At 43.8% G+C, this 15,656-nt stretch overlaps 2 protein-coding genes across 5 annotated transcripts; both read right to left on the bottom strand.

Moving 5' to 3' along the window:
- Positions 1–104: 104 nt before the first annotated feature.
- eif3c (eukaryotic translation initiation factor 3, subunit C) lies at positions 105–8,899 on the bottom strand. 2 transcript variants are annotated; one of them, XM_076093655.1, is made up of 23 exons: positions 8,762–8,899; positions 7,680–7,797; positions 7,534–7,599; positions 7,264–7,453; positions 6,954–7,079; positions 6,624–6,675; positions 6,166–6,290; positions 5,948–6,075; positions 5,609–5,762; positions 5,361–5,464; positions 4,941–5,082; positions 4,726–4,851; positions 4,452–4,545; positions 4,145–4,332; positions 3,827–4,051; positions 3,551–3,742; positions 2,862–3,033; positions 2,609–2,768; positions 2,406–2,471; positions 2,081–2,168; positions 1,833–1,998; positions 1,570–1,611; positions 105–936 (listed from the first exon to the last, which is right to left on the bottom strand). In XM_076093655.1, exons 2-23 carry the CDS (start codon positions 7,775–7,777, stop codon positions 470–472), a joined length of 3,171 nt encoding a protein of 1,056 aa, XP_075949770.1. In that variant the 5' UTR covers positions 7,778–7,797; positions 8,762–8,899; the 3' UTR covers positions 105–469. The 2 variants fall into 2 exon arrangements, with proteins under 2 accessions (XP_075949770.1, XP_075949771.1); XM_076093656.1 differs by having other exon boundaries at positions 8,766–8,886.
- A 177-nt stretch (positions 8,900–9,076) lies between these two features.
- LOC142951825 (uncharacterized) lies at positions 9,077–15,302 on the bottom strand. 3 transcript variants are annotated; one of them, XM_076093652.1, is made up of 9 exons: positions 15,142–15,302; positions 12,609–14,597; positions 12,385–12,430; positions 11,987–12,124; positions 11,690–11,782; positions 11,361–11,480; positions 11,115–11,234; positions 10,746–10,817; positions 9,077–10,268 (listed from the first exon to the last, which is right to left on the bottom strand). In XM_076093652.1, the coding sequence occupies exons 2-9, from the start codon at positions 14,565–14,567 to the stop codon at positions 10,255–10,257; spliced, it is 2,562 nt and encodes an 853-aa protein (XP_075949767.1). In that variant the 5' UTR covers positions 14,568–14,597; positions 15,142–15,302; the 3' UTR covers positions 9,077–10,254. The 3 variants fall into 3 exon arrangements, with proteins under 3 accessions (XP_075949767.1, XP_075949768.1, XP_075949769.1); XM_076093653.1 differs by having other exon boundaries at positions 11,690–11,779; XM_076093654.1 differs by having other exon boundaries at positions 12,609–14,454.
- Positions 15,303–15,656: the final 354 nt, after the last annotated feature.

The following is a 15,656-nucleotide window of genomic DNA, read 5'->3' as shown; positions in this document are numbered from 1 at the left end:
CACACCAAACTAGTGTAGAGTTTAGTGTGGGATAAGAGGTTTACGTCATCTTTTTCTTTCCTGCTTTGAATTTATATTAAAATAAATACAACTGTCAACTGCCGTTTCATTGTTGTAATTGTTTATTAGATTTGTCAACAATACTTGAAACATCCGTCACTGAACTTACAGCCACAAGCCAGCCACACTGCAACGCCTTTATTATACAATTTTGTATCCGCCATAATAACCATAAAACTCTTGTCTAAAGAAGTTGGCCGTACTGAAATACCACACTAAGCAGTTGCAGTGGGAGGGGCTTTTACTGCAAAAACTTTCAGCTGTTTCAGCATCAACTGAAAGCGGTTTTGAGTCAAATGAAGGAGAACAGCTCACAGCCAAGTGTTGAGCACAGAGACCCAGATAGATGTTACTGTTATGGAATGGAGACTAGTTCAGGTGGAGAGACTGAAAACCAGACGGTTCAAGCTCAGTAGTTGCTTTGGTGGCCTTGATAGCCGCCATGATGGTTTTGATAGCCACCTTGATAGCCGCCGCCATGGTGGTTTTGATGGCCGCCTCGGTAGCCGCCTCGGTAGCTGCCTCGATGGCCGTCTTGATGGCCGTCTTGATGGTTTTGATGGCCGCCTCGATAGCCGCCTCGCTGGCCGTCTTGATAGCCGCCTTGATAGCCGCCTCGCTGGCCATCTTGATAGCCGCCTTGATAGCCGCCTCGCTGGCCGTCTTGATAGCCGCCTCGCTGGCCGTCTTGATAGCCGCCTCGCTGGCCGTCTTGATAGCCGCCTCGCTGGCCGTCTTGATGGCCGCCTTGATAGCCGCCTCGCTGGCCGTCTTGATGGCCGCCTCGGTGGCCGTCTTGATGGCCGCCTTGATAGTTTTGATTTCTGTAGCCGCCTCGATTGTAGCCTCCCTTATTCTGGTAGCCACCTCTCTGATCTGTATACACGCAAAGAGGAAAACACAAGTATCCACAAGTGTCCACATGTCAGGATTTAATGACAAAAAGCAATTAAATGAATCTTACATTGTTTTAATGGTTTGCACACATTTCCAAATGTTAAAATTTAAAATGAGCCATAGCTGCAAGAAGGCTTCTTCAGAACTACTTGTTGGACGGTCAAATAGCTTCGACAACATTACATCTCCACCGTCTCTATTCGCTCCGCCTTCCAGTGCAGCCGTTAGAAAAAACTATCAACTTTTCCTGTTCGGACATAGCCCAACCCGTAACCGTACATTTTAATGTATTGCAAGTTGTATAACGAAAGTGACCGTTAAACGCAGCAATGAATGAAGGCGTGTTGGCATGGGAAGGTTATCATGGGGTCAGAACATTCTTTTGCATCTAAAGTGCAACCTCAGTGTGACGCAACAGATATTCTCAAGCACTAGTGGGCCTCAGAGCGCCAAATAAGAGGATCAAATTAAAAAAATTCTGGTGAGGAAATATGACTGAATACATTGTGTATTATCGTGATGAGTAAGCAGAATATATACTTTGGTAATTAAGGCATAACACGTGTGTGTGCATAAAGTTACAAAAGGTTGACAACCCCCGGATTAACATACCTCTGTTGTAAGATTTATTCTGTTGGTAGCCACCTTTCTGATCTGTAATGCAAAGAACAACCAGTTATTATTATGGGGTTGAAAAGTGCTCAGTTAGAAACAATGTTAAGAGCGATGAGAGCGTAAGAGCTGTTCCAGGAACAGCATTCATGGCATTCAAGATGTCCTTTAATGTTCCTTATTGTTCATTGACAAACAGGGTGGAAGTAAACAACAGTACATGATATCTCTTTCATACAGTGAAGCGCGCTATCCAAACTCACCTCTGTTGAAGTATCCTCCATAGATGCCTTGCTTGAGGTCGAAGACGCGCTCATTGTTCTCCACCAAGCTGCCCAGTTTCTCAGCCAGCTGCAGGGCCATGTTCTGCAGGGAGGTGGGCTCAGTGCGGTGCATCACCACGGTCTGAGTGGGCTGGTCGAGCGACGCCTGTTGGCAAGAGGACAGAAAATATTTAGGACAAAAAAAACAACACAAAGTTTATGCACGTAAAGATGCAACGGAGGCTTACCATCAGCTCCTCGTTGATGATCATCTTGCTAATGATGCTGTGAACGGTGGGTATCTCCAGCTCAAACATTTCAGATAGTGTCCCCATGCTGGAGGACAGACAACAATTGAAACACTATTCTTTCCACAGAACAAATTCTCATGCTGAGATCAAATTGAGCGTTGCTTGATCTTTAGTGACTATGCACCAACACTAGTAGGCAGTGTAACGGCTGATTAGAGACATGTCTGCTCCAAGTGGATACAAGCCGAGGCTTCAGCTGAAGGCACACTGGTCCACACAAACCAATACTTTAGTAGTGAGTGGAGTGGCATCACGTGCTTACCTGATGGAGTCGTATACACTGCTGTAGGTGAACAGATAAGTCCTCAGGGACTCTTCTTGGATCTTCCTACAAACAGAAAACACAACCTTAAATGATTAAGAGATAATTCATAATTCAATTTAAGTCACAACAGCAACTGGATAAGATTGAAAAATGAACATTTGACTTTAAATTAGCTTATGGAAAGAATGGTGTATGCTAACCTGACGAGCATCTCGCGTACTCGCTGCGTCTCAGGAAACAGGTCCCACACTTTACTGTTCATCTTCTCATTGATGATGAAGGAGTGGCAGGTACGCCAGTCTCCCATCTTCATGGCCTTGCTGGCTGCCACCACATGCTCCCTCATGCTCTCTGGGGGTCCTGGAGGACAAAGAGAGCGACAGTTATCCTCTCTGGTGTCTCTACGGATTAAACATTGTGGTGTAACGAGTATTTAGGGGACACGTTGCGTACCCAGCAGTGGCTGTCTCTCTCCCACCCTGAGCTGGTGATGGAACTGCTTGCTGATCATCCTGCGGCGGGCATCAAACTCATGGGCGGCCATGTAGGGGATTTCCAGCAGCATGGCCGACACCAGGTACACACACTCCAGCAGCTCCAGGTTGATGTGCATGTGGAATGGCACCTGTAAGGGAGGCAATGGTATGATGATGTCTTCAGTTTGGACCAAAGTGGTAAACCAAATCACAGGCAGACCGTACCACCCCTTGAGCCTGGGCGATATCGCCTAAACATAAATTATACAACGACGTGGGACGGACTAGCTCGCCAATCTGCTTGTTGTGTTAACCTCAGCATTTGTTTCCGGATGGAAGTCGCACGTTTAGCAGAGCAGAGAGACGCTTTTGGTAAGAAGCGTTCTGCTCCTCACAATTTCAAAAACGCATCTGATCGGTACGTAGGTAACTTCTTTTGGATTCAAAACGGCGATTATCACCAAAAGGTGACTTGTTTGCATGCTTGAAATGAGCTAAAATTCAGGGATTCTGCCCAAAACGGCTCCTGTGATCGAAGAGTCATACTAAAGTGGTTCTCAGAGGTCTTCTGTCTCATCAAACTTCAGTATCACATTTAGTCAGCAAAGCCAGATTACACCCAGCAGATGATCTTGGTCTTAACTTTTCTGCTCGTTTAAGACTTACTTGTCTTCTCTTTTCAATCTTCTCCTGCTCGGCGTTCCTCTCCTGCATGTTCCTCATGAGCAGGCCCTGACCCAGGAGCTCCTTGGCTCGGCCAGAGGACTGGATGTCCAACAGGGCGTTGTGGGCGTCTTTAATCATGCCCTGCCTGAATGCGCAAATGCCAAGTTGCACCATGGTTCTGTTGTACAGGATCTAGACGAGAGAGAAGATATGTACTTCGATGCAACGCTACATAAGAGAACATCTACGAACTCTAAATGAACACCGTCTGCCTACCTGTACGGGTGGGTCAGCGTGCTGGATGTTGTCCTGCAGATGGCTCATGAGCATCAGGTCGCGGGCCTGGTACCAGCGAGAATGCAGAGCGTGGTGGTAGATGTGGCAGAGGATAGCGCAGGTACGGATACGGTCGGTGCGATCCTTGGCGTAGATGAACTTGCAGAGGCGGTCCATGATCACGGCGCTGTCCTCCCCCTCGCTCTCCTCCTGGTCCTGCTCGGACTTCACGGCAGATAGAGAGACACGTTTCAGCACATCACACCCTCAGTAACACATCTACAGAGAGACGGTGTGCCACTCCAGTGCTTTCCTTACCTTGGTCTCTCCCTGAAGGCCCAGGCTGCGTCGGTGAGCCTTATAGTCAAACTTGTAGTAGGTGTGCATGATTCTGCGTAGGTAGATGCGGCAGATCTCCTCTGTGCTGCCCTTGGTCTCCATGTAGTCGAGCAGCCGGTCGATGATGCCACAGACGTGTCCCTCGTCTTTCAGATTGTCGACGTACTCTGGAGCAGAAGTGGAGAAGAGAGCGATGAGCTACTAGAAAGAGCCGTTTGGAAACATCTACAATGACGGTACTCACAATTAAAAACAATACTTGTGTCTTATTTCTGGTATAGCTCACCTTGTGAATGGGGATCGGTGTTCTGCATGATCTTAGTAAACTCTTCATCCATCCTCTCTACCAGCGTTAAGATGCACCCACGCACCCTAAACGGCTGACAAACACAAATAAAGCAAGAAATATTAGTTTGTGCAAAAGATTAACCATTTCCATGTAAATTTAAGACAAACTCCCCAAGAATTAAAACAATGCAGACAATCCCCATAATATGTAGCTCATACATACAAGCGTCATCTAAATATACCAGAAAGGGAAAAAACTGAAAACGGGATACCTGGTCTGAGATGATCAGATTCTCACTGTCCTCTGCAATGTTCTCCCCGATGAAGATGTTGGTGTGTTCAAACAGGATGTCCAGCAGCTCATCTATACAGTCCAGGCACTTCTTCCACATATCAGGCTGAGGACAAACAGAGTCAGAATGATTCATTTACAAATCAAATACTAGGAGGAATTTCAATGTTTTCTTTTTTAAATGAAGTCTCCTACCTTCATAAAGGCTGCCAAGTTGGGGTTGTAGTCATACAGGGAGGCGATGATGTTGAACTTAATCTTGACCAGGATGCCTTGGCCCAAGTTATTCTCAGCAGCGATGTTTGCCAGAAGGTGGAGCAGTTCAATCTGTGCAGCCCTGTTAGAGGGAGAAAAGGGGAGTGGGGTAAGAGATCAGAGGAAATGCAATCCGTATAATAGTGACATCATCTTTTAATAGATTCTGCACCGATTAATAATATTGTAAGTGTCACGTGTACAAAGCCTTTTCATTCCTTGTGATTTATAACACTTGCAAGGACAAATAACAGATATACATGGGTATAAAAACCTAAAACAAGAGTATCATTATTATGAACAATATGCGGAGTCATATTTTCTATTGAAGTGGAGCTTTAGTGAATGATGCTATGTTACCTGTCGGTGCCCTTTTTGCCTCTTGCTTGCAGGATCTCATTCAGCTTCTTCACCACCACCGGTACGTTGATCTCTGTGCCTTTGGCAAACATCTTAGGCTTTTCCTGACAGATTGAAGATAGCACACAACATAAATATCGACTCAATTTGTTGATTCCCTGAGACAAAATAATATTTGATATATGAACAGTCTATTGTTCCATCAGCAGTAAATGAATAAAAACTTTTGAACAATTGTGCACCGTTACCATAGGAGCGCCCCCTTTCACTTTCTCCCAGCCTCCCTCGACCCCCTCTCCTGCCTCCTCCTCCTCAGCATCCTCCTCGAGTCGCTCTTTTTTCTTGGGTTTCTTCTTCTTCCCACCGGACTTCTTGTCACCGGACTTCTCACCATCATGGGTCCTGAGGACAGACAGAGTGTGGTGGTAAGTATACGTACATGATACTGTAAGAGGGATAGCAACTGCTTGACCTGCTTTGGTTTACTTACTGCTAGGGCTGCAAGTTACCATCATTTTCATCTATCAGTTATTAATATTGTTATTTATAAAGCATCCACAAAGGACGACGAGGAGAGGAAGACTCACTTCTTGAGGAAGACCACAGCCAGGGAAGCGTTCTTTCCCTCGCCGTCATCCGAGCTCTCACTGCCACTGTCTACAGTGTCTGAGCCCCAGTCTTCATCGTTGTCATCATCACTGGAAGAAGACTCATCCTGTCACGGAGGGGAAAAAAACCCGGCACATTAGAATCAGGTATTTTGCAGCAGGTTGCTCATTGCTCGTATGGTTTGCTGGCCTCTTACCCCGGATCCTTTAGCAGACTTGAGGAACTTGCTGGCCTCTGGGATGACCTCGGGCTTTTTCTTTAAGAAGGCCGCGGCTGACACACCATCTTCATCGCCCTCTCCCTCGCTATCAGAAGATGAGCCTTGAATAACAAAGACCAAGATGAATTTTAGAGATGACGCTTGCACTTACTTAATATAATCATGAGGTCTTAACATTCAAATGCTCACCTGTGATACAGGCGCACTTTTGTAATGCTTGCAAAAGCATTAAGCACAGAATAAAAAAAGGCTGATAAGCGGCAAAGTTTTTCTCTTCGGGTATCTAAAGACTTTCTCTCAGTGACTTTTGGAGGTCATGAAACTTTTCTAACATATTTCCCCGATCTACTCTGTTAGGATGAACAAGGCTTGTTTATATATTTTACAGTTTCTTGTGATTTAAAAATAAACACCTGCACAAACAACAAGCTTACCAGAATCCCCTGCCTCCTTCTCCTCCTCTTCATCGGCAGACTCCTGTGGGTCCTAACAGAGAGAAAGAGAAGACAATTGAGATTTTACTTCTACCTTTTACACACATGGAAGCTGCCCAGCACAGCCACAGTCTGAAAGGTGGCCACTGGCCAGCACCTATGTGGCGACAATGCATGATAGGCAAGCGCTAATCTTTTACTTTATCACACACAGATTCATGTTACATACTTAAAAAAGCCTCCCCGCTCTAACTTCAGTCTAGACGTGTAGTTAACATCCCATAAACAGCTATTTTTCTGTATGTTTCTGTAGAAAGTTTCCTACTTTACCTCCTTGTATGAAGCGATTTCTGTTTCGTACTCTCTGTTGTACTTGCGGATCTTCTGACGTAGGGTACTGAGGGCTTTTGCGTTGTTCTTGTTCATCTTCTTCTTGCCCTCTTTGTCCTCCCAAAGCTGGAAAGAAAATAATGTTGATCATTTCTACCCCACTGGAAAAGTGGGGACTTGGATATTAACTGTGTCAGACTGCATTAACCAAGGTTAACAGGCTTTGTTTACTGCAGTCAGAGCAAAGAAAACATTGTAATATTACATCGTTGGTATTTTTTGAGTTGTGGTTTAACTTTGAGCTACTGACCTGGTTCAGGTAGTCCTCCAAGTCGGCTAGAAGACGGATATAGAAAGGGGGGACACCCTCTTTGTCCACTATAGTCTTGCTTTTGAGGAACGCTCGACATAACTGCTCAAACTCCTCCAGACATTTGGACATATCACGAATCTTCATGGCATTTCGGATGGTCTTGATGAGGTTGGTCAACTCCTCAAACCTAAGAAATACAAGAATGAATACATAAAGAGCACCTGTGCAGTTTTTAAGATATGCTGCTTGAAAAGATAACACACCAACCTTTTGTCTTTGGCGCTGCGCACCACTCTCTTGGTGTCCTCCTCATCATCACTAAGCAGCAACGACCTGTGAAAACAATATGCACGGGTGAGATCACCACAAAAAGTAGAACTTGAGTCCTGATTATAGGATTAAGTTGTACTGACTGCTTGTAATTTCCTCCGGGTGCTTTAGGGGTGATCTCATCAGCAGATGAGGACTCCTCTGACTCGCTGTCAGACCCGGTGGCGAAGAAACGAGACATTGCTGAAGGAAACGGTCAATCTGTGAAGACACAATTAGAGATATGTGAGGAATGATAATAAAGTTATTGCACCTGATCTGTTAAAAATATGTGCTACATGATACGTGTTGCAGAATAACTGTTTAGCTTTCTATTGTCAGATCTGCATCAAAACTAAATTTCCTAAAAAAATGTAGTCAATTCGATTTGTTCATTCAGGGAATATTAAAATCGTGTGCCTTTTTCATTTTTTAAAGGAACTTCCAGTAATTCACATTACAGTAACGTCTGCTGGGTAAAATAATCAAGGGTGTTAATTGAATAAGAATAAAACAAGTTATTACATCAGTTTGTTGCTGGTGCGATAGATAGATAGATAGACAGACAGACACAGATTATTCTGTCGTATCGTCAAGCTATCTGTTTGGCTAGCCATCGTTAGCTAACTCTACTCCGTCACTACGCAACAACTAGCTAGCCAATAAGAAACTAGTGTTAGCTTCAATAATGGACAACAGGTCACATATTTAAGACTTTTAGGGCTGACATGACATTTGTTTTAAAGTTAATTCAACGGTTTGTGCATTTTTCCAGACAAAAGTCGACGTGGCTGCGTGCAGACGCCAGTTAGCCACAAACGTCTGTACCTCAACGGTCTGTACCATTACGTGCTCTGCAACGACAGCCTTCGCTAAGCTAACTCGCGTAGACAGATGGCTCACAATAAGCCAATTAAAGTGAACATCAAACTTTAGTTGCAGCTACAAGTTTTACACGGTGCGTTTGATCAAAACCCACAAAACGCAAACAAATACCGCAACATATTAATTTGCGAGATTTACAACGTGAACACTAACGTGGCGCAGGGGTTGTTGCTAAGCTAACGCTAGCACCAACCGAGAGAGCGAAGGGGCCTCCTCGCATGTGTAGCCGGTTACGTTACCTAAATAAACTAAACACACATTAATCATCCGTAATTAAATCTAAATATCGAGACAAACTCACCTACGTCCTTGTGAAAGTTATCTTGCGGGGTGTCTGTCTACTTTGAATCGTTTTAAAATCCAGTTTTGCTGTAAAGTGGTCACAAATAAAAGGCGTGCGTGAGCCTTGCCGGGCACTTGATTCAGGAAAGGAAGTAGGATACAGAGGGACGGTTTACGGCAGATCTACGACAGCAACAGGCCCACGTTATGTTGCCACCCAGCGGGCGAACCGGTAAATTCACCAGACGTAAACATATTCATCTAATATGTGAGCCCAGATTTGTAAAGAAGATAATAATAAACTACAAAGCACAATGAACTCTTCAGATAATTCCCAGAATATTTATTTCAAATACCACAGATACATGCATATGTGAGAGTAAGAAGCGGGCCCTTAGGTGTGAAATGCTTTAGTAGCGAACCTCCTCTCTCCACAAAGTCCAGCTAAGAAAAGACTACAAAAATAAATACCATGCAAAAATCATGAAACGGACCACGTAGATCTATCCCAAAACCGTTGTCCCTTCCCTTAAAGCAATACTCGGCGGTACAAGTAAACAAAGGAAGCGCGCTGAAAGCGCTCCAAACTTTTACGCGCACCAAATGTCAATCTGAACACACAAATGTAGGTTATGATGAAAACCAATCTTCAGACAGTTTCTACCGTTTAGTTGACCCATACGCTGCGAACAAACAAATTAAAAACCGCACGAATATGTACCAAATGCCCAAAACTACACCTTCACAAATTTTACCTTGAAGTCACACAAACGGGAAAAAGACGGACGAGCCCCCAATGTGTCATAACCCGGCTCCTAGGCTATGACAAATACGGAAAGGACACAAGGGATGATGGTAAATTAAAATTATTTATTATAACTAAATAAAGAAATACTTATGTGAAGTGTGTCAGTTATGTTTATGCTGCAGCAGGCCCAGATGACGCTTGCAAATTGCTCTGTGCGTAATTCTATCAAAGTGGTGCAGAGTTCTCCCTTAGACTGTAGCGACGTTCCGCTTTGGGTTCGTTGAGCTGATTTTGCGTAGTGCTCTGGCGAACGTGGTTGAAGCTCGCTTGGGAGCATGTCCGTGGTTTCAGGAGAGTGCTAGCTCGCTGGTCGCTCTGCTAAACCAGTGGTCTTCAGTGCATAAAGACCCACCACAAGTAGCTGCACGAAGACTAGGGATGCGCTTAGTTAGCTGTGTTGTCTTTAGATAGCGGGGAGACTCCAAACCGAGTTGAGGATTATTCATTTTATATACAAGGGTACACTTTGTGGCGTCTGCCTGGTTCGACTGTGTGCGTAAACGTGGATTTGGTCAGTGGGTAGTCGTAAATAGTTGAAATGTGTGAGGTTGAGGCGTTCAGTGTTTGATAATGCTGGAGCCGGATTATAGCAATATGCACACATAGTATCTTCATTTCAGCGTTGTCCTTTATTATTATATTATATATCACATTTGCAGTGGAAAAGGGTAATACAATGAAATTAAAATCAGCATTATCCTTGTTTACTTCAGCAGCTCTGGAAAAAGAAGAAAAAGAAAAATGGATAATTGCATTAACCATTTCAAACGTGGGACAAAAAAATTAAAAAGTGGTATCTTGATACATTTATGAGACCAGACTAAAGAAATACCAAGACGAGAAGGTGGCATTTTTGGATTACTAACACTACCAATACTCTGTAACAGCATTACAGGTATGACATCGCCTTAATAGCCACACTGTTGCAGCCTAACCAATGAGTTAAACACTTAACTTACCTAAAAAAACCTCAGTTTGGAAGTAAGAACATTACATAACTAAGCCAACCTGGGACAGAGTCCACCTATACGCATATGACCTCATTACTGAGGGAACTATTTGATACAGAAAAAGTCACCTGAGGGATTGTTAAAAGGCACCAACATTTCTTTAAATCTTGAACATTGGAGCATGTTGTTTTTGAAGTCATTATTAATAAACTTTATTAAGATAAAACCACAGTAACTAGACTTACCTTCTTTGAGTCTCTCTATTTCTGCGGATTTCTCTTTGAGTTGCTGTTCAAGCACTAGACAGTTGGCACAATCTGCAATTCAATTTGATTCATATTACTGAAGACAAGGAATCTCTTATCTTCTGCTTTTTATTGTCTGTACATCAGACTTGGATAAGTGAAGGTGGCTTCCTGATGTACGACTTCCCTCCATTACTTCTTCTCCCCCAGCCAACGCTATGTGGTGATGGTAGCTACTATCCACAGACACCAGTTGGAGGTTACCACTTTCTATCACGCCCATATATTGTATAATGCATTATACTCATGTGTTATGATATGCCTATAGCACTGTATAATTATAGCTATTAGCATACTTAATAATAATACCTTTTGCTTTAGCTAGCAGAGCTCTATGGCTGCTCGCGGGCGGTTTCGGGGCTCTAGCTCTGCTAACGGCACCGGAAGATGTTGACATTTCAGCAGCAGTACTGGCGAGCACTGCAGCATCTGAAAGCATGTGATGAAGAAGTCAAGATTACTGAACACACTTGACCATAAAACCCTTCCGGCAACACAAATTACATCACACTATGGCTTAATAGTTCTACATTACAGAACAGTATCACAGCCTACCGTTCTTTTGGCCTTTAGCTGGCAAAGCTCTCCTGCTAGTTGTGGACTGTTTCACGGTTTTGGCTCCGTTTGCAGCATCAGATACCGAGGCTTCGGTACTGGTGGATGGTACGAGAGTATCTGAAAGGATGAGGGAAAAGTGTGAGTTTATATTTAGGACGCTCAGAAAAGTCCAGGTTTTGAACACCATCATAAAAACTGTTGTACAGTTTTAGTTATACGGGTTCACAGTTTTTGCACAGCTTTTGTGCAAATACTAACCATGCAGGTCTTTGAAATGCTTAAAAATAAAAATATATATCTGATGCTTTTTTTTTTTTTTTTTTTACCTATTCTCGTCCTCTTTGCCCCTGGAAAAGAGTCACCTCTAGATATGGGGTGCTTCTTTGCATGTGAAGTCTTCGTCAGAGTGTTAGTAGCTGCTTGTGTGTAAAAAAGGGGGGAAAAAACAAAACAATTACATTAAAATTCATGTTAATTCATCGTCTTGTTTGTTCACTTTGTTTATTATTGGGGCTCAGAAATACAGCTGTGTAGAAATACCATACGAAGGAACATCAAGACCAAACTTGAACTAAAATGTACGTACATGTATTTTTCTTACAGTCTGACCACTGAACGAGTACCTGTAGGTCCACGGAGTCCGTGAGATGATGCGTTGCTTCTCACTGATGGCAGCCTGAGACCTGTTGCAGCTCTCTGGATGCATGACGCAACGCCGCTCAGCTGAGGTCTCTGCAAGCCTGAATTGGGTTGCTTTGATCCTAATGTCAGCACAGAGGGAAGACGGTGTGGACGGTGAATACTGTACGCAGCTAAAAGTAAAGCTGAAGTTAAGAATGCAGATTGTTTTTTTTCTTCCCAAACAAACAGCACTAAGTCCTTAGTCTAAAGATAATGCTTCACAAATTGTAACAATTGCTCATAAAGAGCACAGATGCTGACAATTCTCATGCCATACTTCTAATAATTTACCCTCAAGATGTATAAAGAACGAAACTACTAACGAACACACGCTGCCTACCTGTCGTTGAAGCACGCAACTTGTGAGAGCTTGATGTTCTTGTGGTCTTAAATACACAAGAACAGAGGATGTCATCAACAGACAGTACATGCAGTCAATGCTTGTGTGCAGTTTTCAGTGACATTGTCAATTGAGTTCATTTGATCAATTCCATTAAACACAATGTAATGTCAACATTTTGTACACTTAGTGGTTTACAAAAAAAGACATTCAAATCCTATTACCTGGGGTGCACCAGGAGCAGTTTGGGCTCTCTGTCTCGTCATGGGCAGGCCTGACGTCAAAGCGTCAAACCTTCCCGAAGGTGCGGAGCCTGTCTTGTCTCTCAACAGCTTGGATGCAGCTCTCAAAGGAGGCAAAAGCGATTTAGCAGCTGTATGCGTCAAGAATGTTTTTCGGTCACATAAGATGTTTGATGGAACATCTGATGGCAGCTGACCACCTAGCTTCCCGAGACCATCCCCATACAGCCTTTTCTGTGCCGCTGTGGTTTTGCCGCCCTCTCGTTGAGTGTTTACGCTGAAGATTTTACAGGTAGTCATTGGTGTTGAAGTGCTCAAAGGGTCTGCCCTTAAATCTCGGGTATCATCCAAATTGAATGGGTTTGAAGTGTTGTTCTCCACATCCATGTTTTGATGGCCTAAAGTGTCGGAGAGACCATCTGTCAAAGACAGACTTGATTGGGATTGATCTTTAGTGTCACGTTGGCCAGCTCCAGAAGCCTCCTCAACAGTTGGATTAACTTCAGACACGCTCTCAGGGGTGTCAACCATCCTGGTATTGGAGTCTGTCCTAGAAAATGGCCCATTATGTTCTGGAGTTGGGGCTACAGAATTGTTTTCTTTCGGGCTACTTGTTGCATCACAGACCTTAAGAGGAGTGGACTTGTCGAAAGTGTTCTGGCGACCGTCACTTGAGCTCGTTTCTGACAAAGTTATCGTGCCGTTCTGCCGAGGAGGTTCAGCATCAAAAGTGTTTTGGAGGCAACTGGTTGCAGCACCAGCATCCCCTAAAAAAGTATTGGCACAGGTTTTTTGAAGAGAACGTCTGTCAAAAGTGGTGTTCCGCACAGCAGATGAACTGGTTGCCTTCACAGCGGAGACATTCTGACTAATAACGAGGGAAGTTTCAGGGGTGTTGTCAGAGACTGAAGTAGCCTGATCTGTAGCCTCACTCTCCGCTTTGGGGCTGCTTTCATTAGACGGGTGAAGATCCAGTGTCGTATTCTTAGGGCAGGGTATTTGAGCAGGGGTGTTTGAATCCGTGGAGGAACTCTGAGGAGAGGTCAATGAGCCGTTCACAGACCCAGATGCTTTTGGGCTTGGTCGTGTCTCCTTGCTAGACAACTCGGCATCGTAGCTGGCAGGCGGCTCTTCATAGTTAGCTTCCACAGCATTCACCAGAGGTTCACCATGAAGCTCCGAGGTGACATTCTTTGAACTAGTGTTGCACTGAATGTCGGAAGTAGAGAACAGCGACGCAGCACACCGGACAGACACAACGCTCGAGGAGCTCATGTCGGTAGTAACATTAGAAGGATGACTATCAGATGTTTCTTCGGCTGATGTTTGACTCTTTGCCATGTTTGATCCACTGTGCTCCGGTGACGGCCTACTGTTTTCAAAAATACTCTCCTGTGTGGCCTCCATAGAAGATAATAGCTCTGATTCACGTGTGACATCAAGGAGAGTAATTTCTGGGAAGTATCGGACATCCAGCCACTGCTCTGGATAACTTATACTCTCAGAGGGATCAAACATCTTATCATTAGAGTCTGTACTTGTTGTACTATTATGTTTAGACAGTTCAGGATTATGGACTTCAGAATTGTCTTCTTCAGCACCGTCACTTGAGCTTGTTTCTGACGTTATTGTGTCATTCTGTCTAGAAGGTTTGGCGTTGAAAGTCTTACTTTCCACTTTGGGGCTGCTCAAATTAGATTTGAGAAGATCCAGGGTCTTTTCCTGGGGGCAGGGTATTTCAGCAGTAGTGTAGTCGGAGGAGGAACTCAGCTGGAGAGAGGTGAACCTGCCGTTCATAGACCCAGCTGTGACAGGTGTAGCAGGCATTCTGCCAGGAAGAGGGGAATCACATGTATCATCAAGGAGGGTCATTTCTGGCAAGACCTCCTCATCCAGCCAGCACACAGGAGCATCCGCATTTAATGAGAGCCCACAAGACATTTTCCAGCTGTTCACCAAGACCCTCCGTGCCTGCAGCGATTTAATCAACACAGAACATTTTGTAATTTTACATTACATCGGGAAAATGTCACAATTATTGCCAGCTCTGATATCAAACTGGCTTTAGAACTGGATTATGTTAGTGTCAACATAATAAAATGTACAGACTTGTAAATATAGCAAGTGGGTACAAAATACAATTAAAAACACAAACAGTACTTTCTTTCATTATAAACGATAAAGCCATGACTATGGGCTGACCGGTGTCAACCACACAACATGATCACTAGAAGGGCGACGCACACTGTGTGACTGACGTTGATGAACAGGCAGAAAACATATTACGACGCTATAGTCAATAATGTCGCAATGTCAGCCGACTAAGAAGGACCACAGGCAGCGCTGCTAACACACACAACATGGCAGGTAGAAGAAACCGTTGACGTTTCATCTTGAGAGGTCCCAGTAACGTTAGTGAGGTTGTGCTCGAGGCGTATAAGACAGTCAGGAACGAGGCTAAGCTAACATTAGCTTGGTAACGTCAGTTGGTAGAACGGAAACAACTTTGACCTACCAAACTCAACAGGCACTTCTTGGTGGAGGTTTATATTTGTGAAACGACTTTAAAAAAATGTTTCGATTCGAGTCTGTCGACTGAAATATTTATCTAGTAAACAACCGAGTGTCAAAAACAACACCGAAAAGTTCATGAAGTCCCTCTGCGCCGCTCTTGGTTCAAACAACGTCACCAGCTTTCCTCACACTTATTGGATCATTCTAACCAATCACAGCTGAAGGCTTCTTCTTCGTGAGTTTAAGTTAAGAGAGAGGGATGTCCATACGATGGAGCAGTACTGCCATCTACTGTCAGGATAAAACTACATTTTAAGATTAAATACATTCATGTTATTTATTTACCCTGAAAGGTTAAAAAAAACCTAACTATTGTAGTGAATTCCCAAATGAATTTATAATAAATAAATAAATACATAGTATAGTTTTGAAACATGTCCAGGAGGTTCTGAGCACATTCAAACTGTCTGTGTTTTCCGAATCAGAATCAGAACCGTTTATTGCCAATGTATGTGA

The sequence above is a fragment of the Anarhichas minor genome, unplaced genomic scaffold (assembly GCF_050575085.1).
Source record: "Anarhichas minor isolate MPS153535 unplaced genomic scaffold, ASM5057508v1 ptg000017l, whole genome shotgun sequence".
Lineage (NCBI taxonomy): Eukaryota > Metazoa > Chordata > Actinopteri > Perciformes > Anarhichadidae > Anarhichas > Anarhichas minor.
Note: the sequence above shows the minus strand (reverse complement) of the source record. Positions and strands in the feature narration are given on the sequence as shown.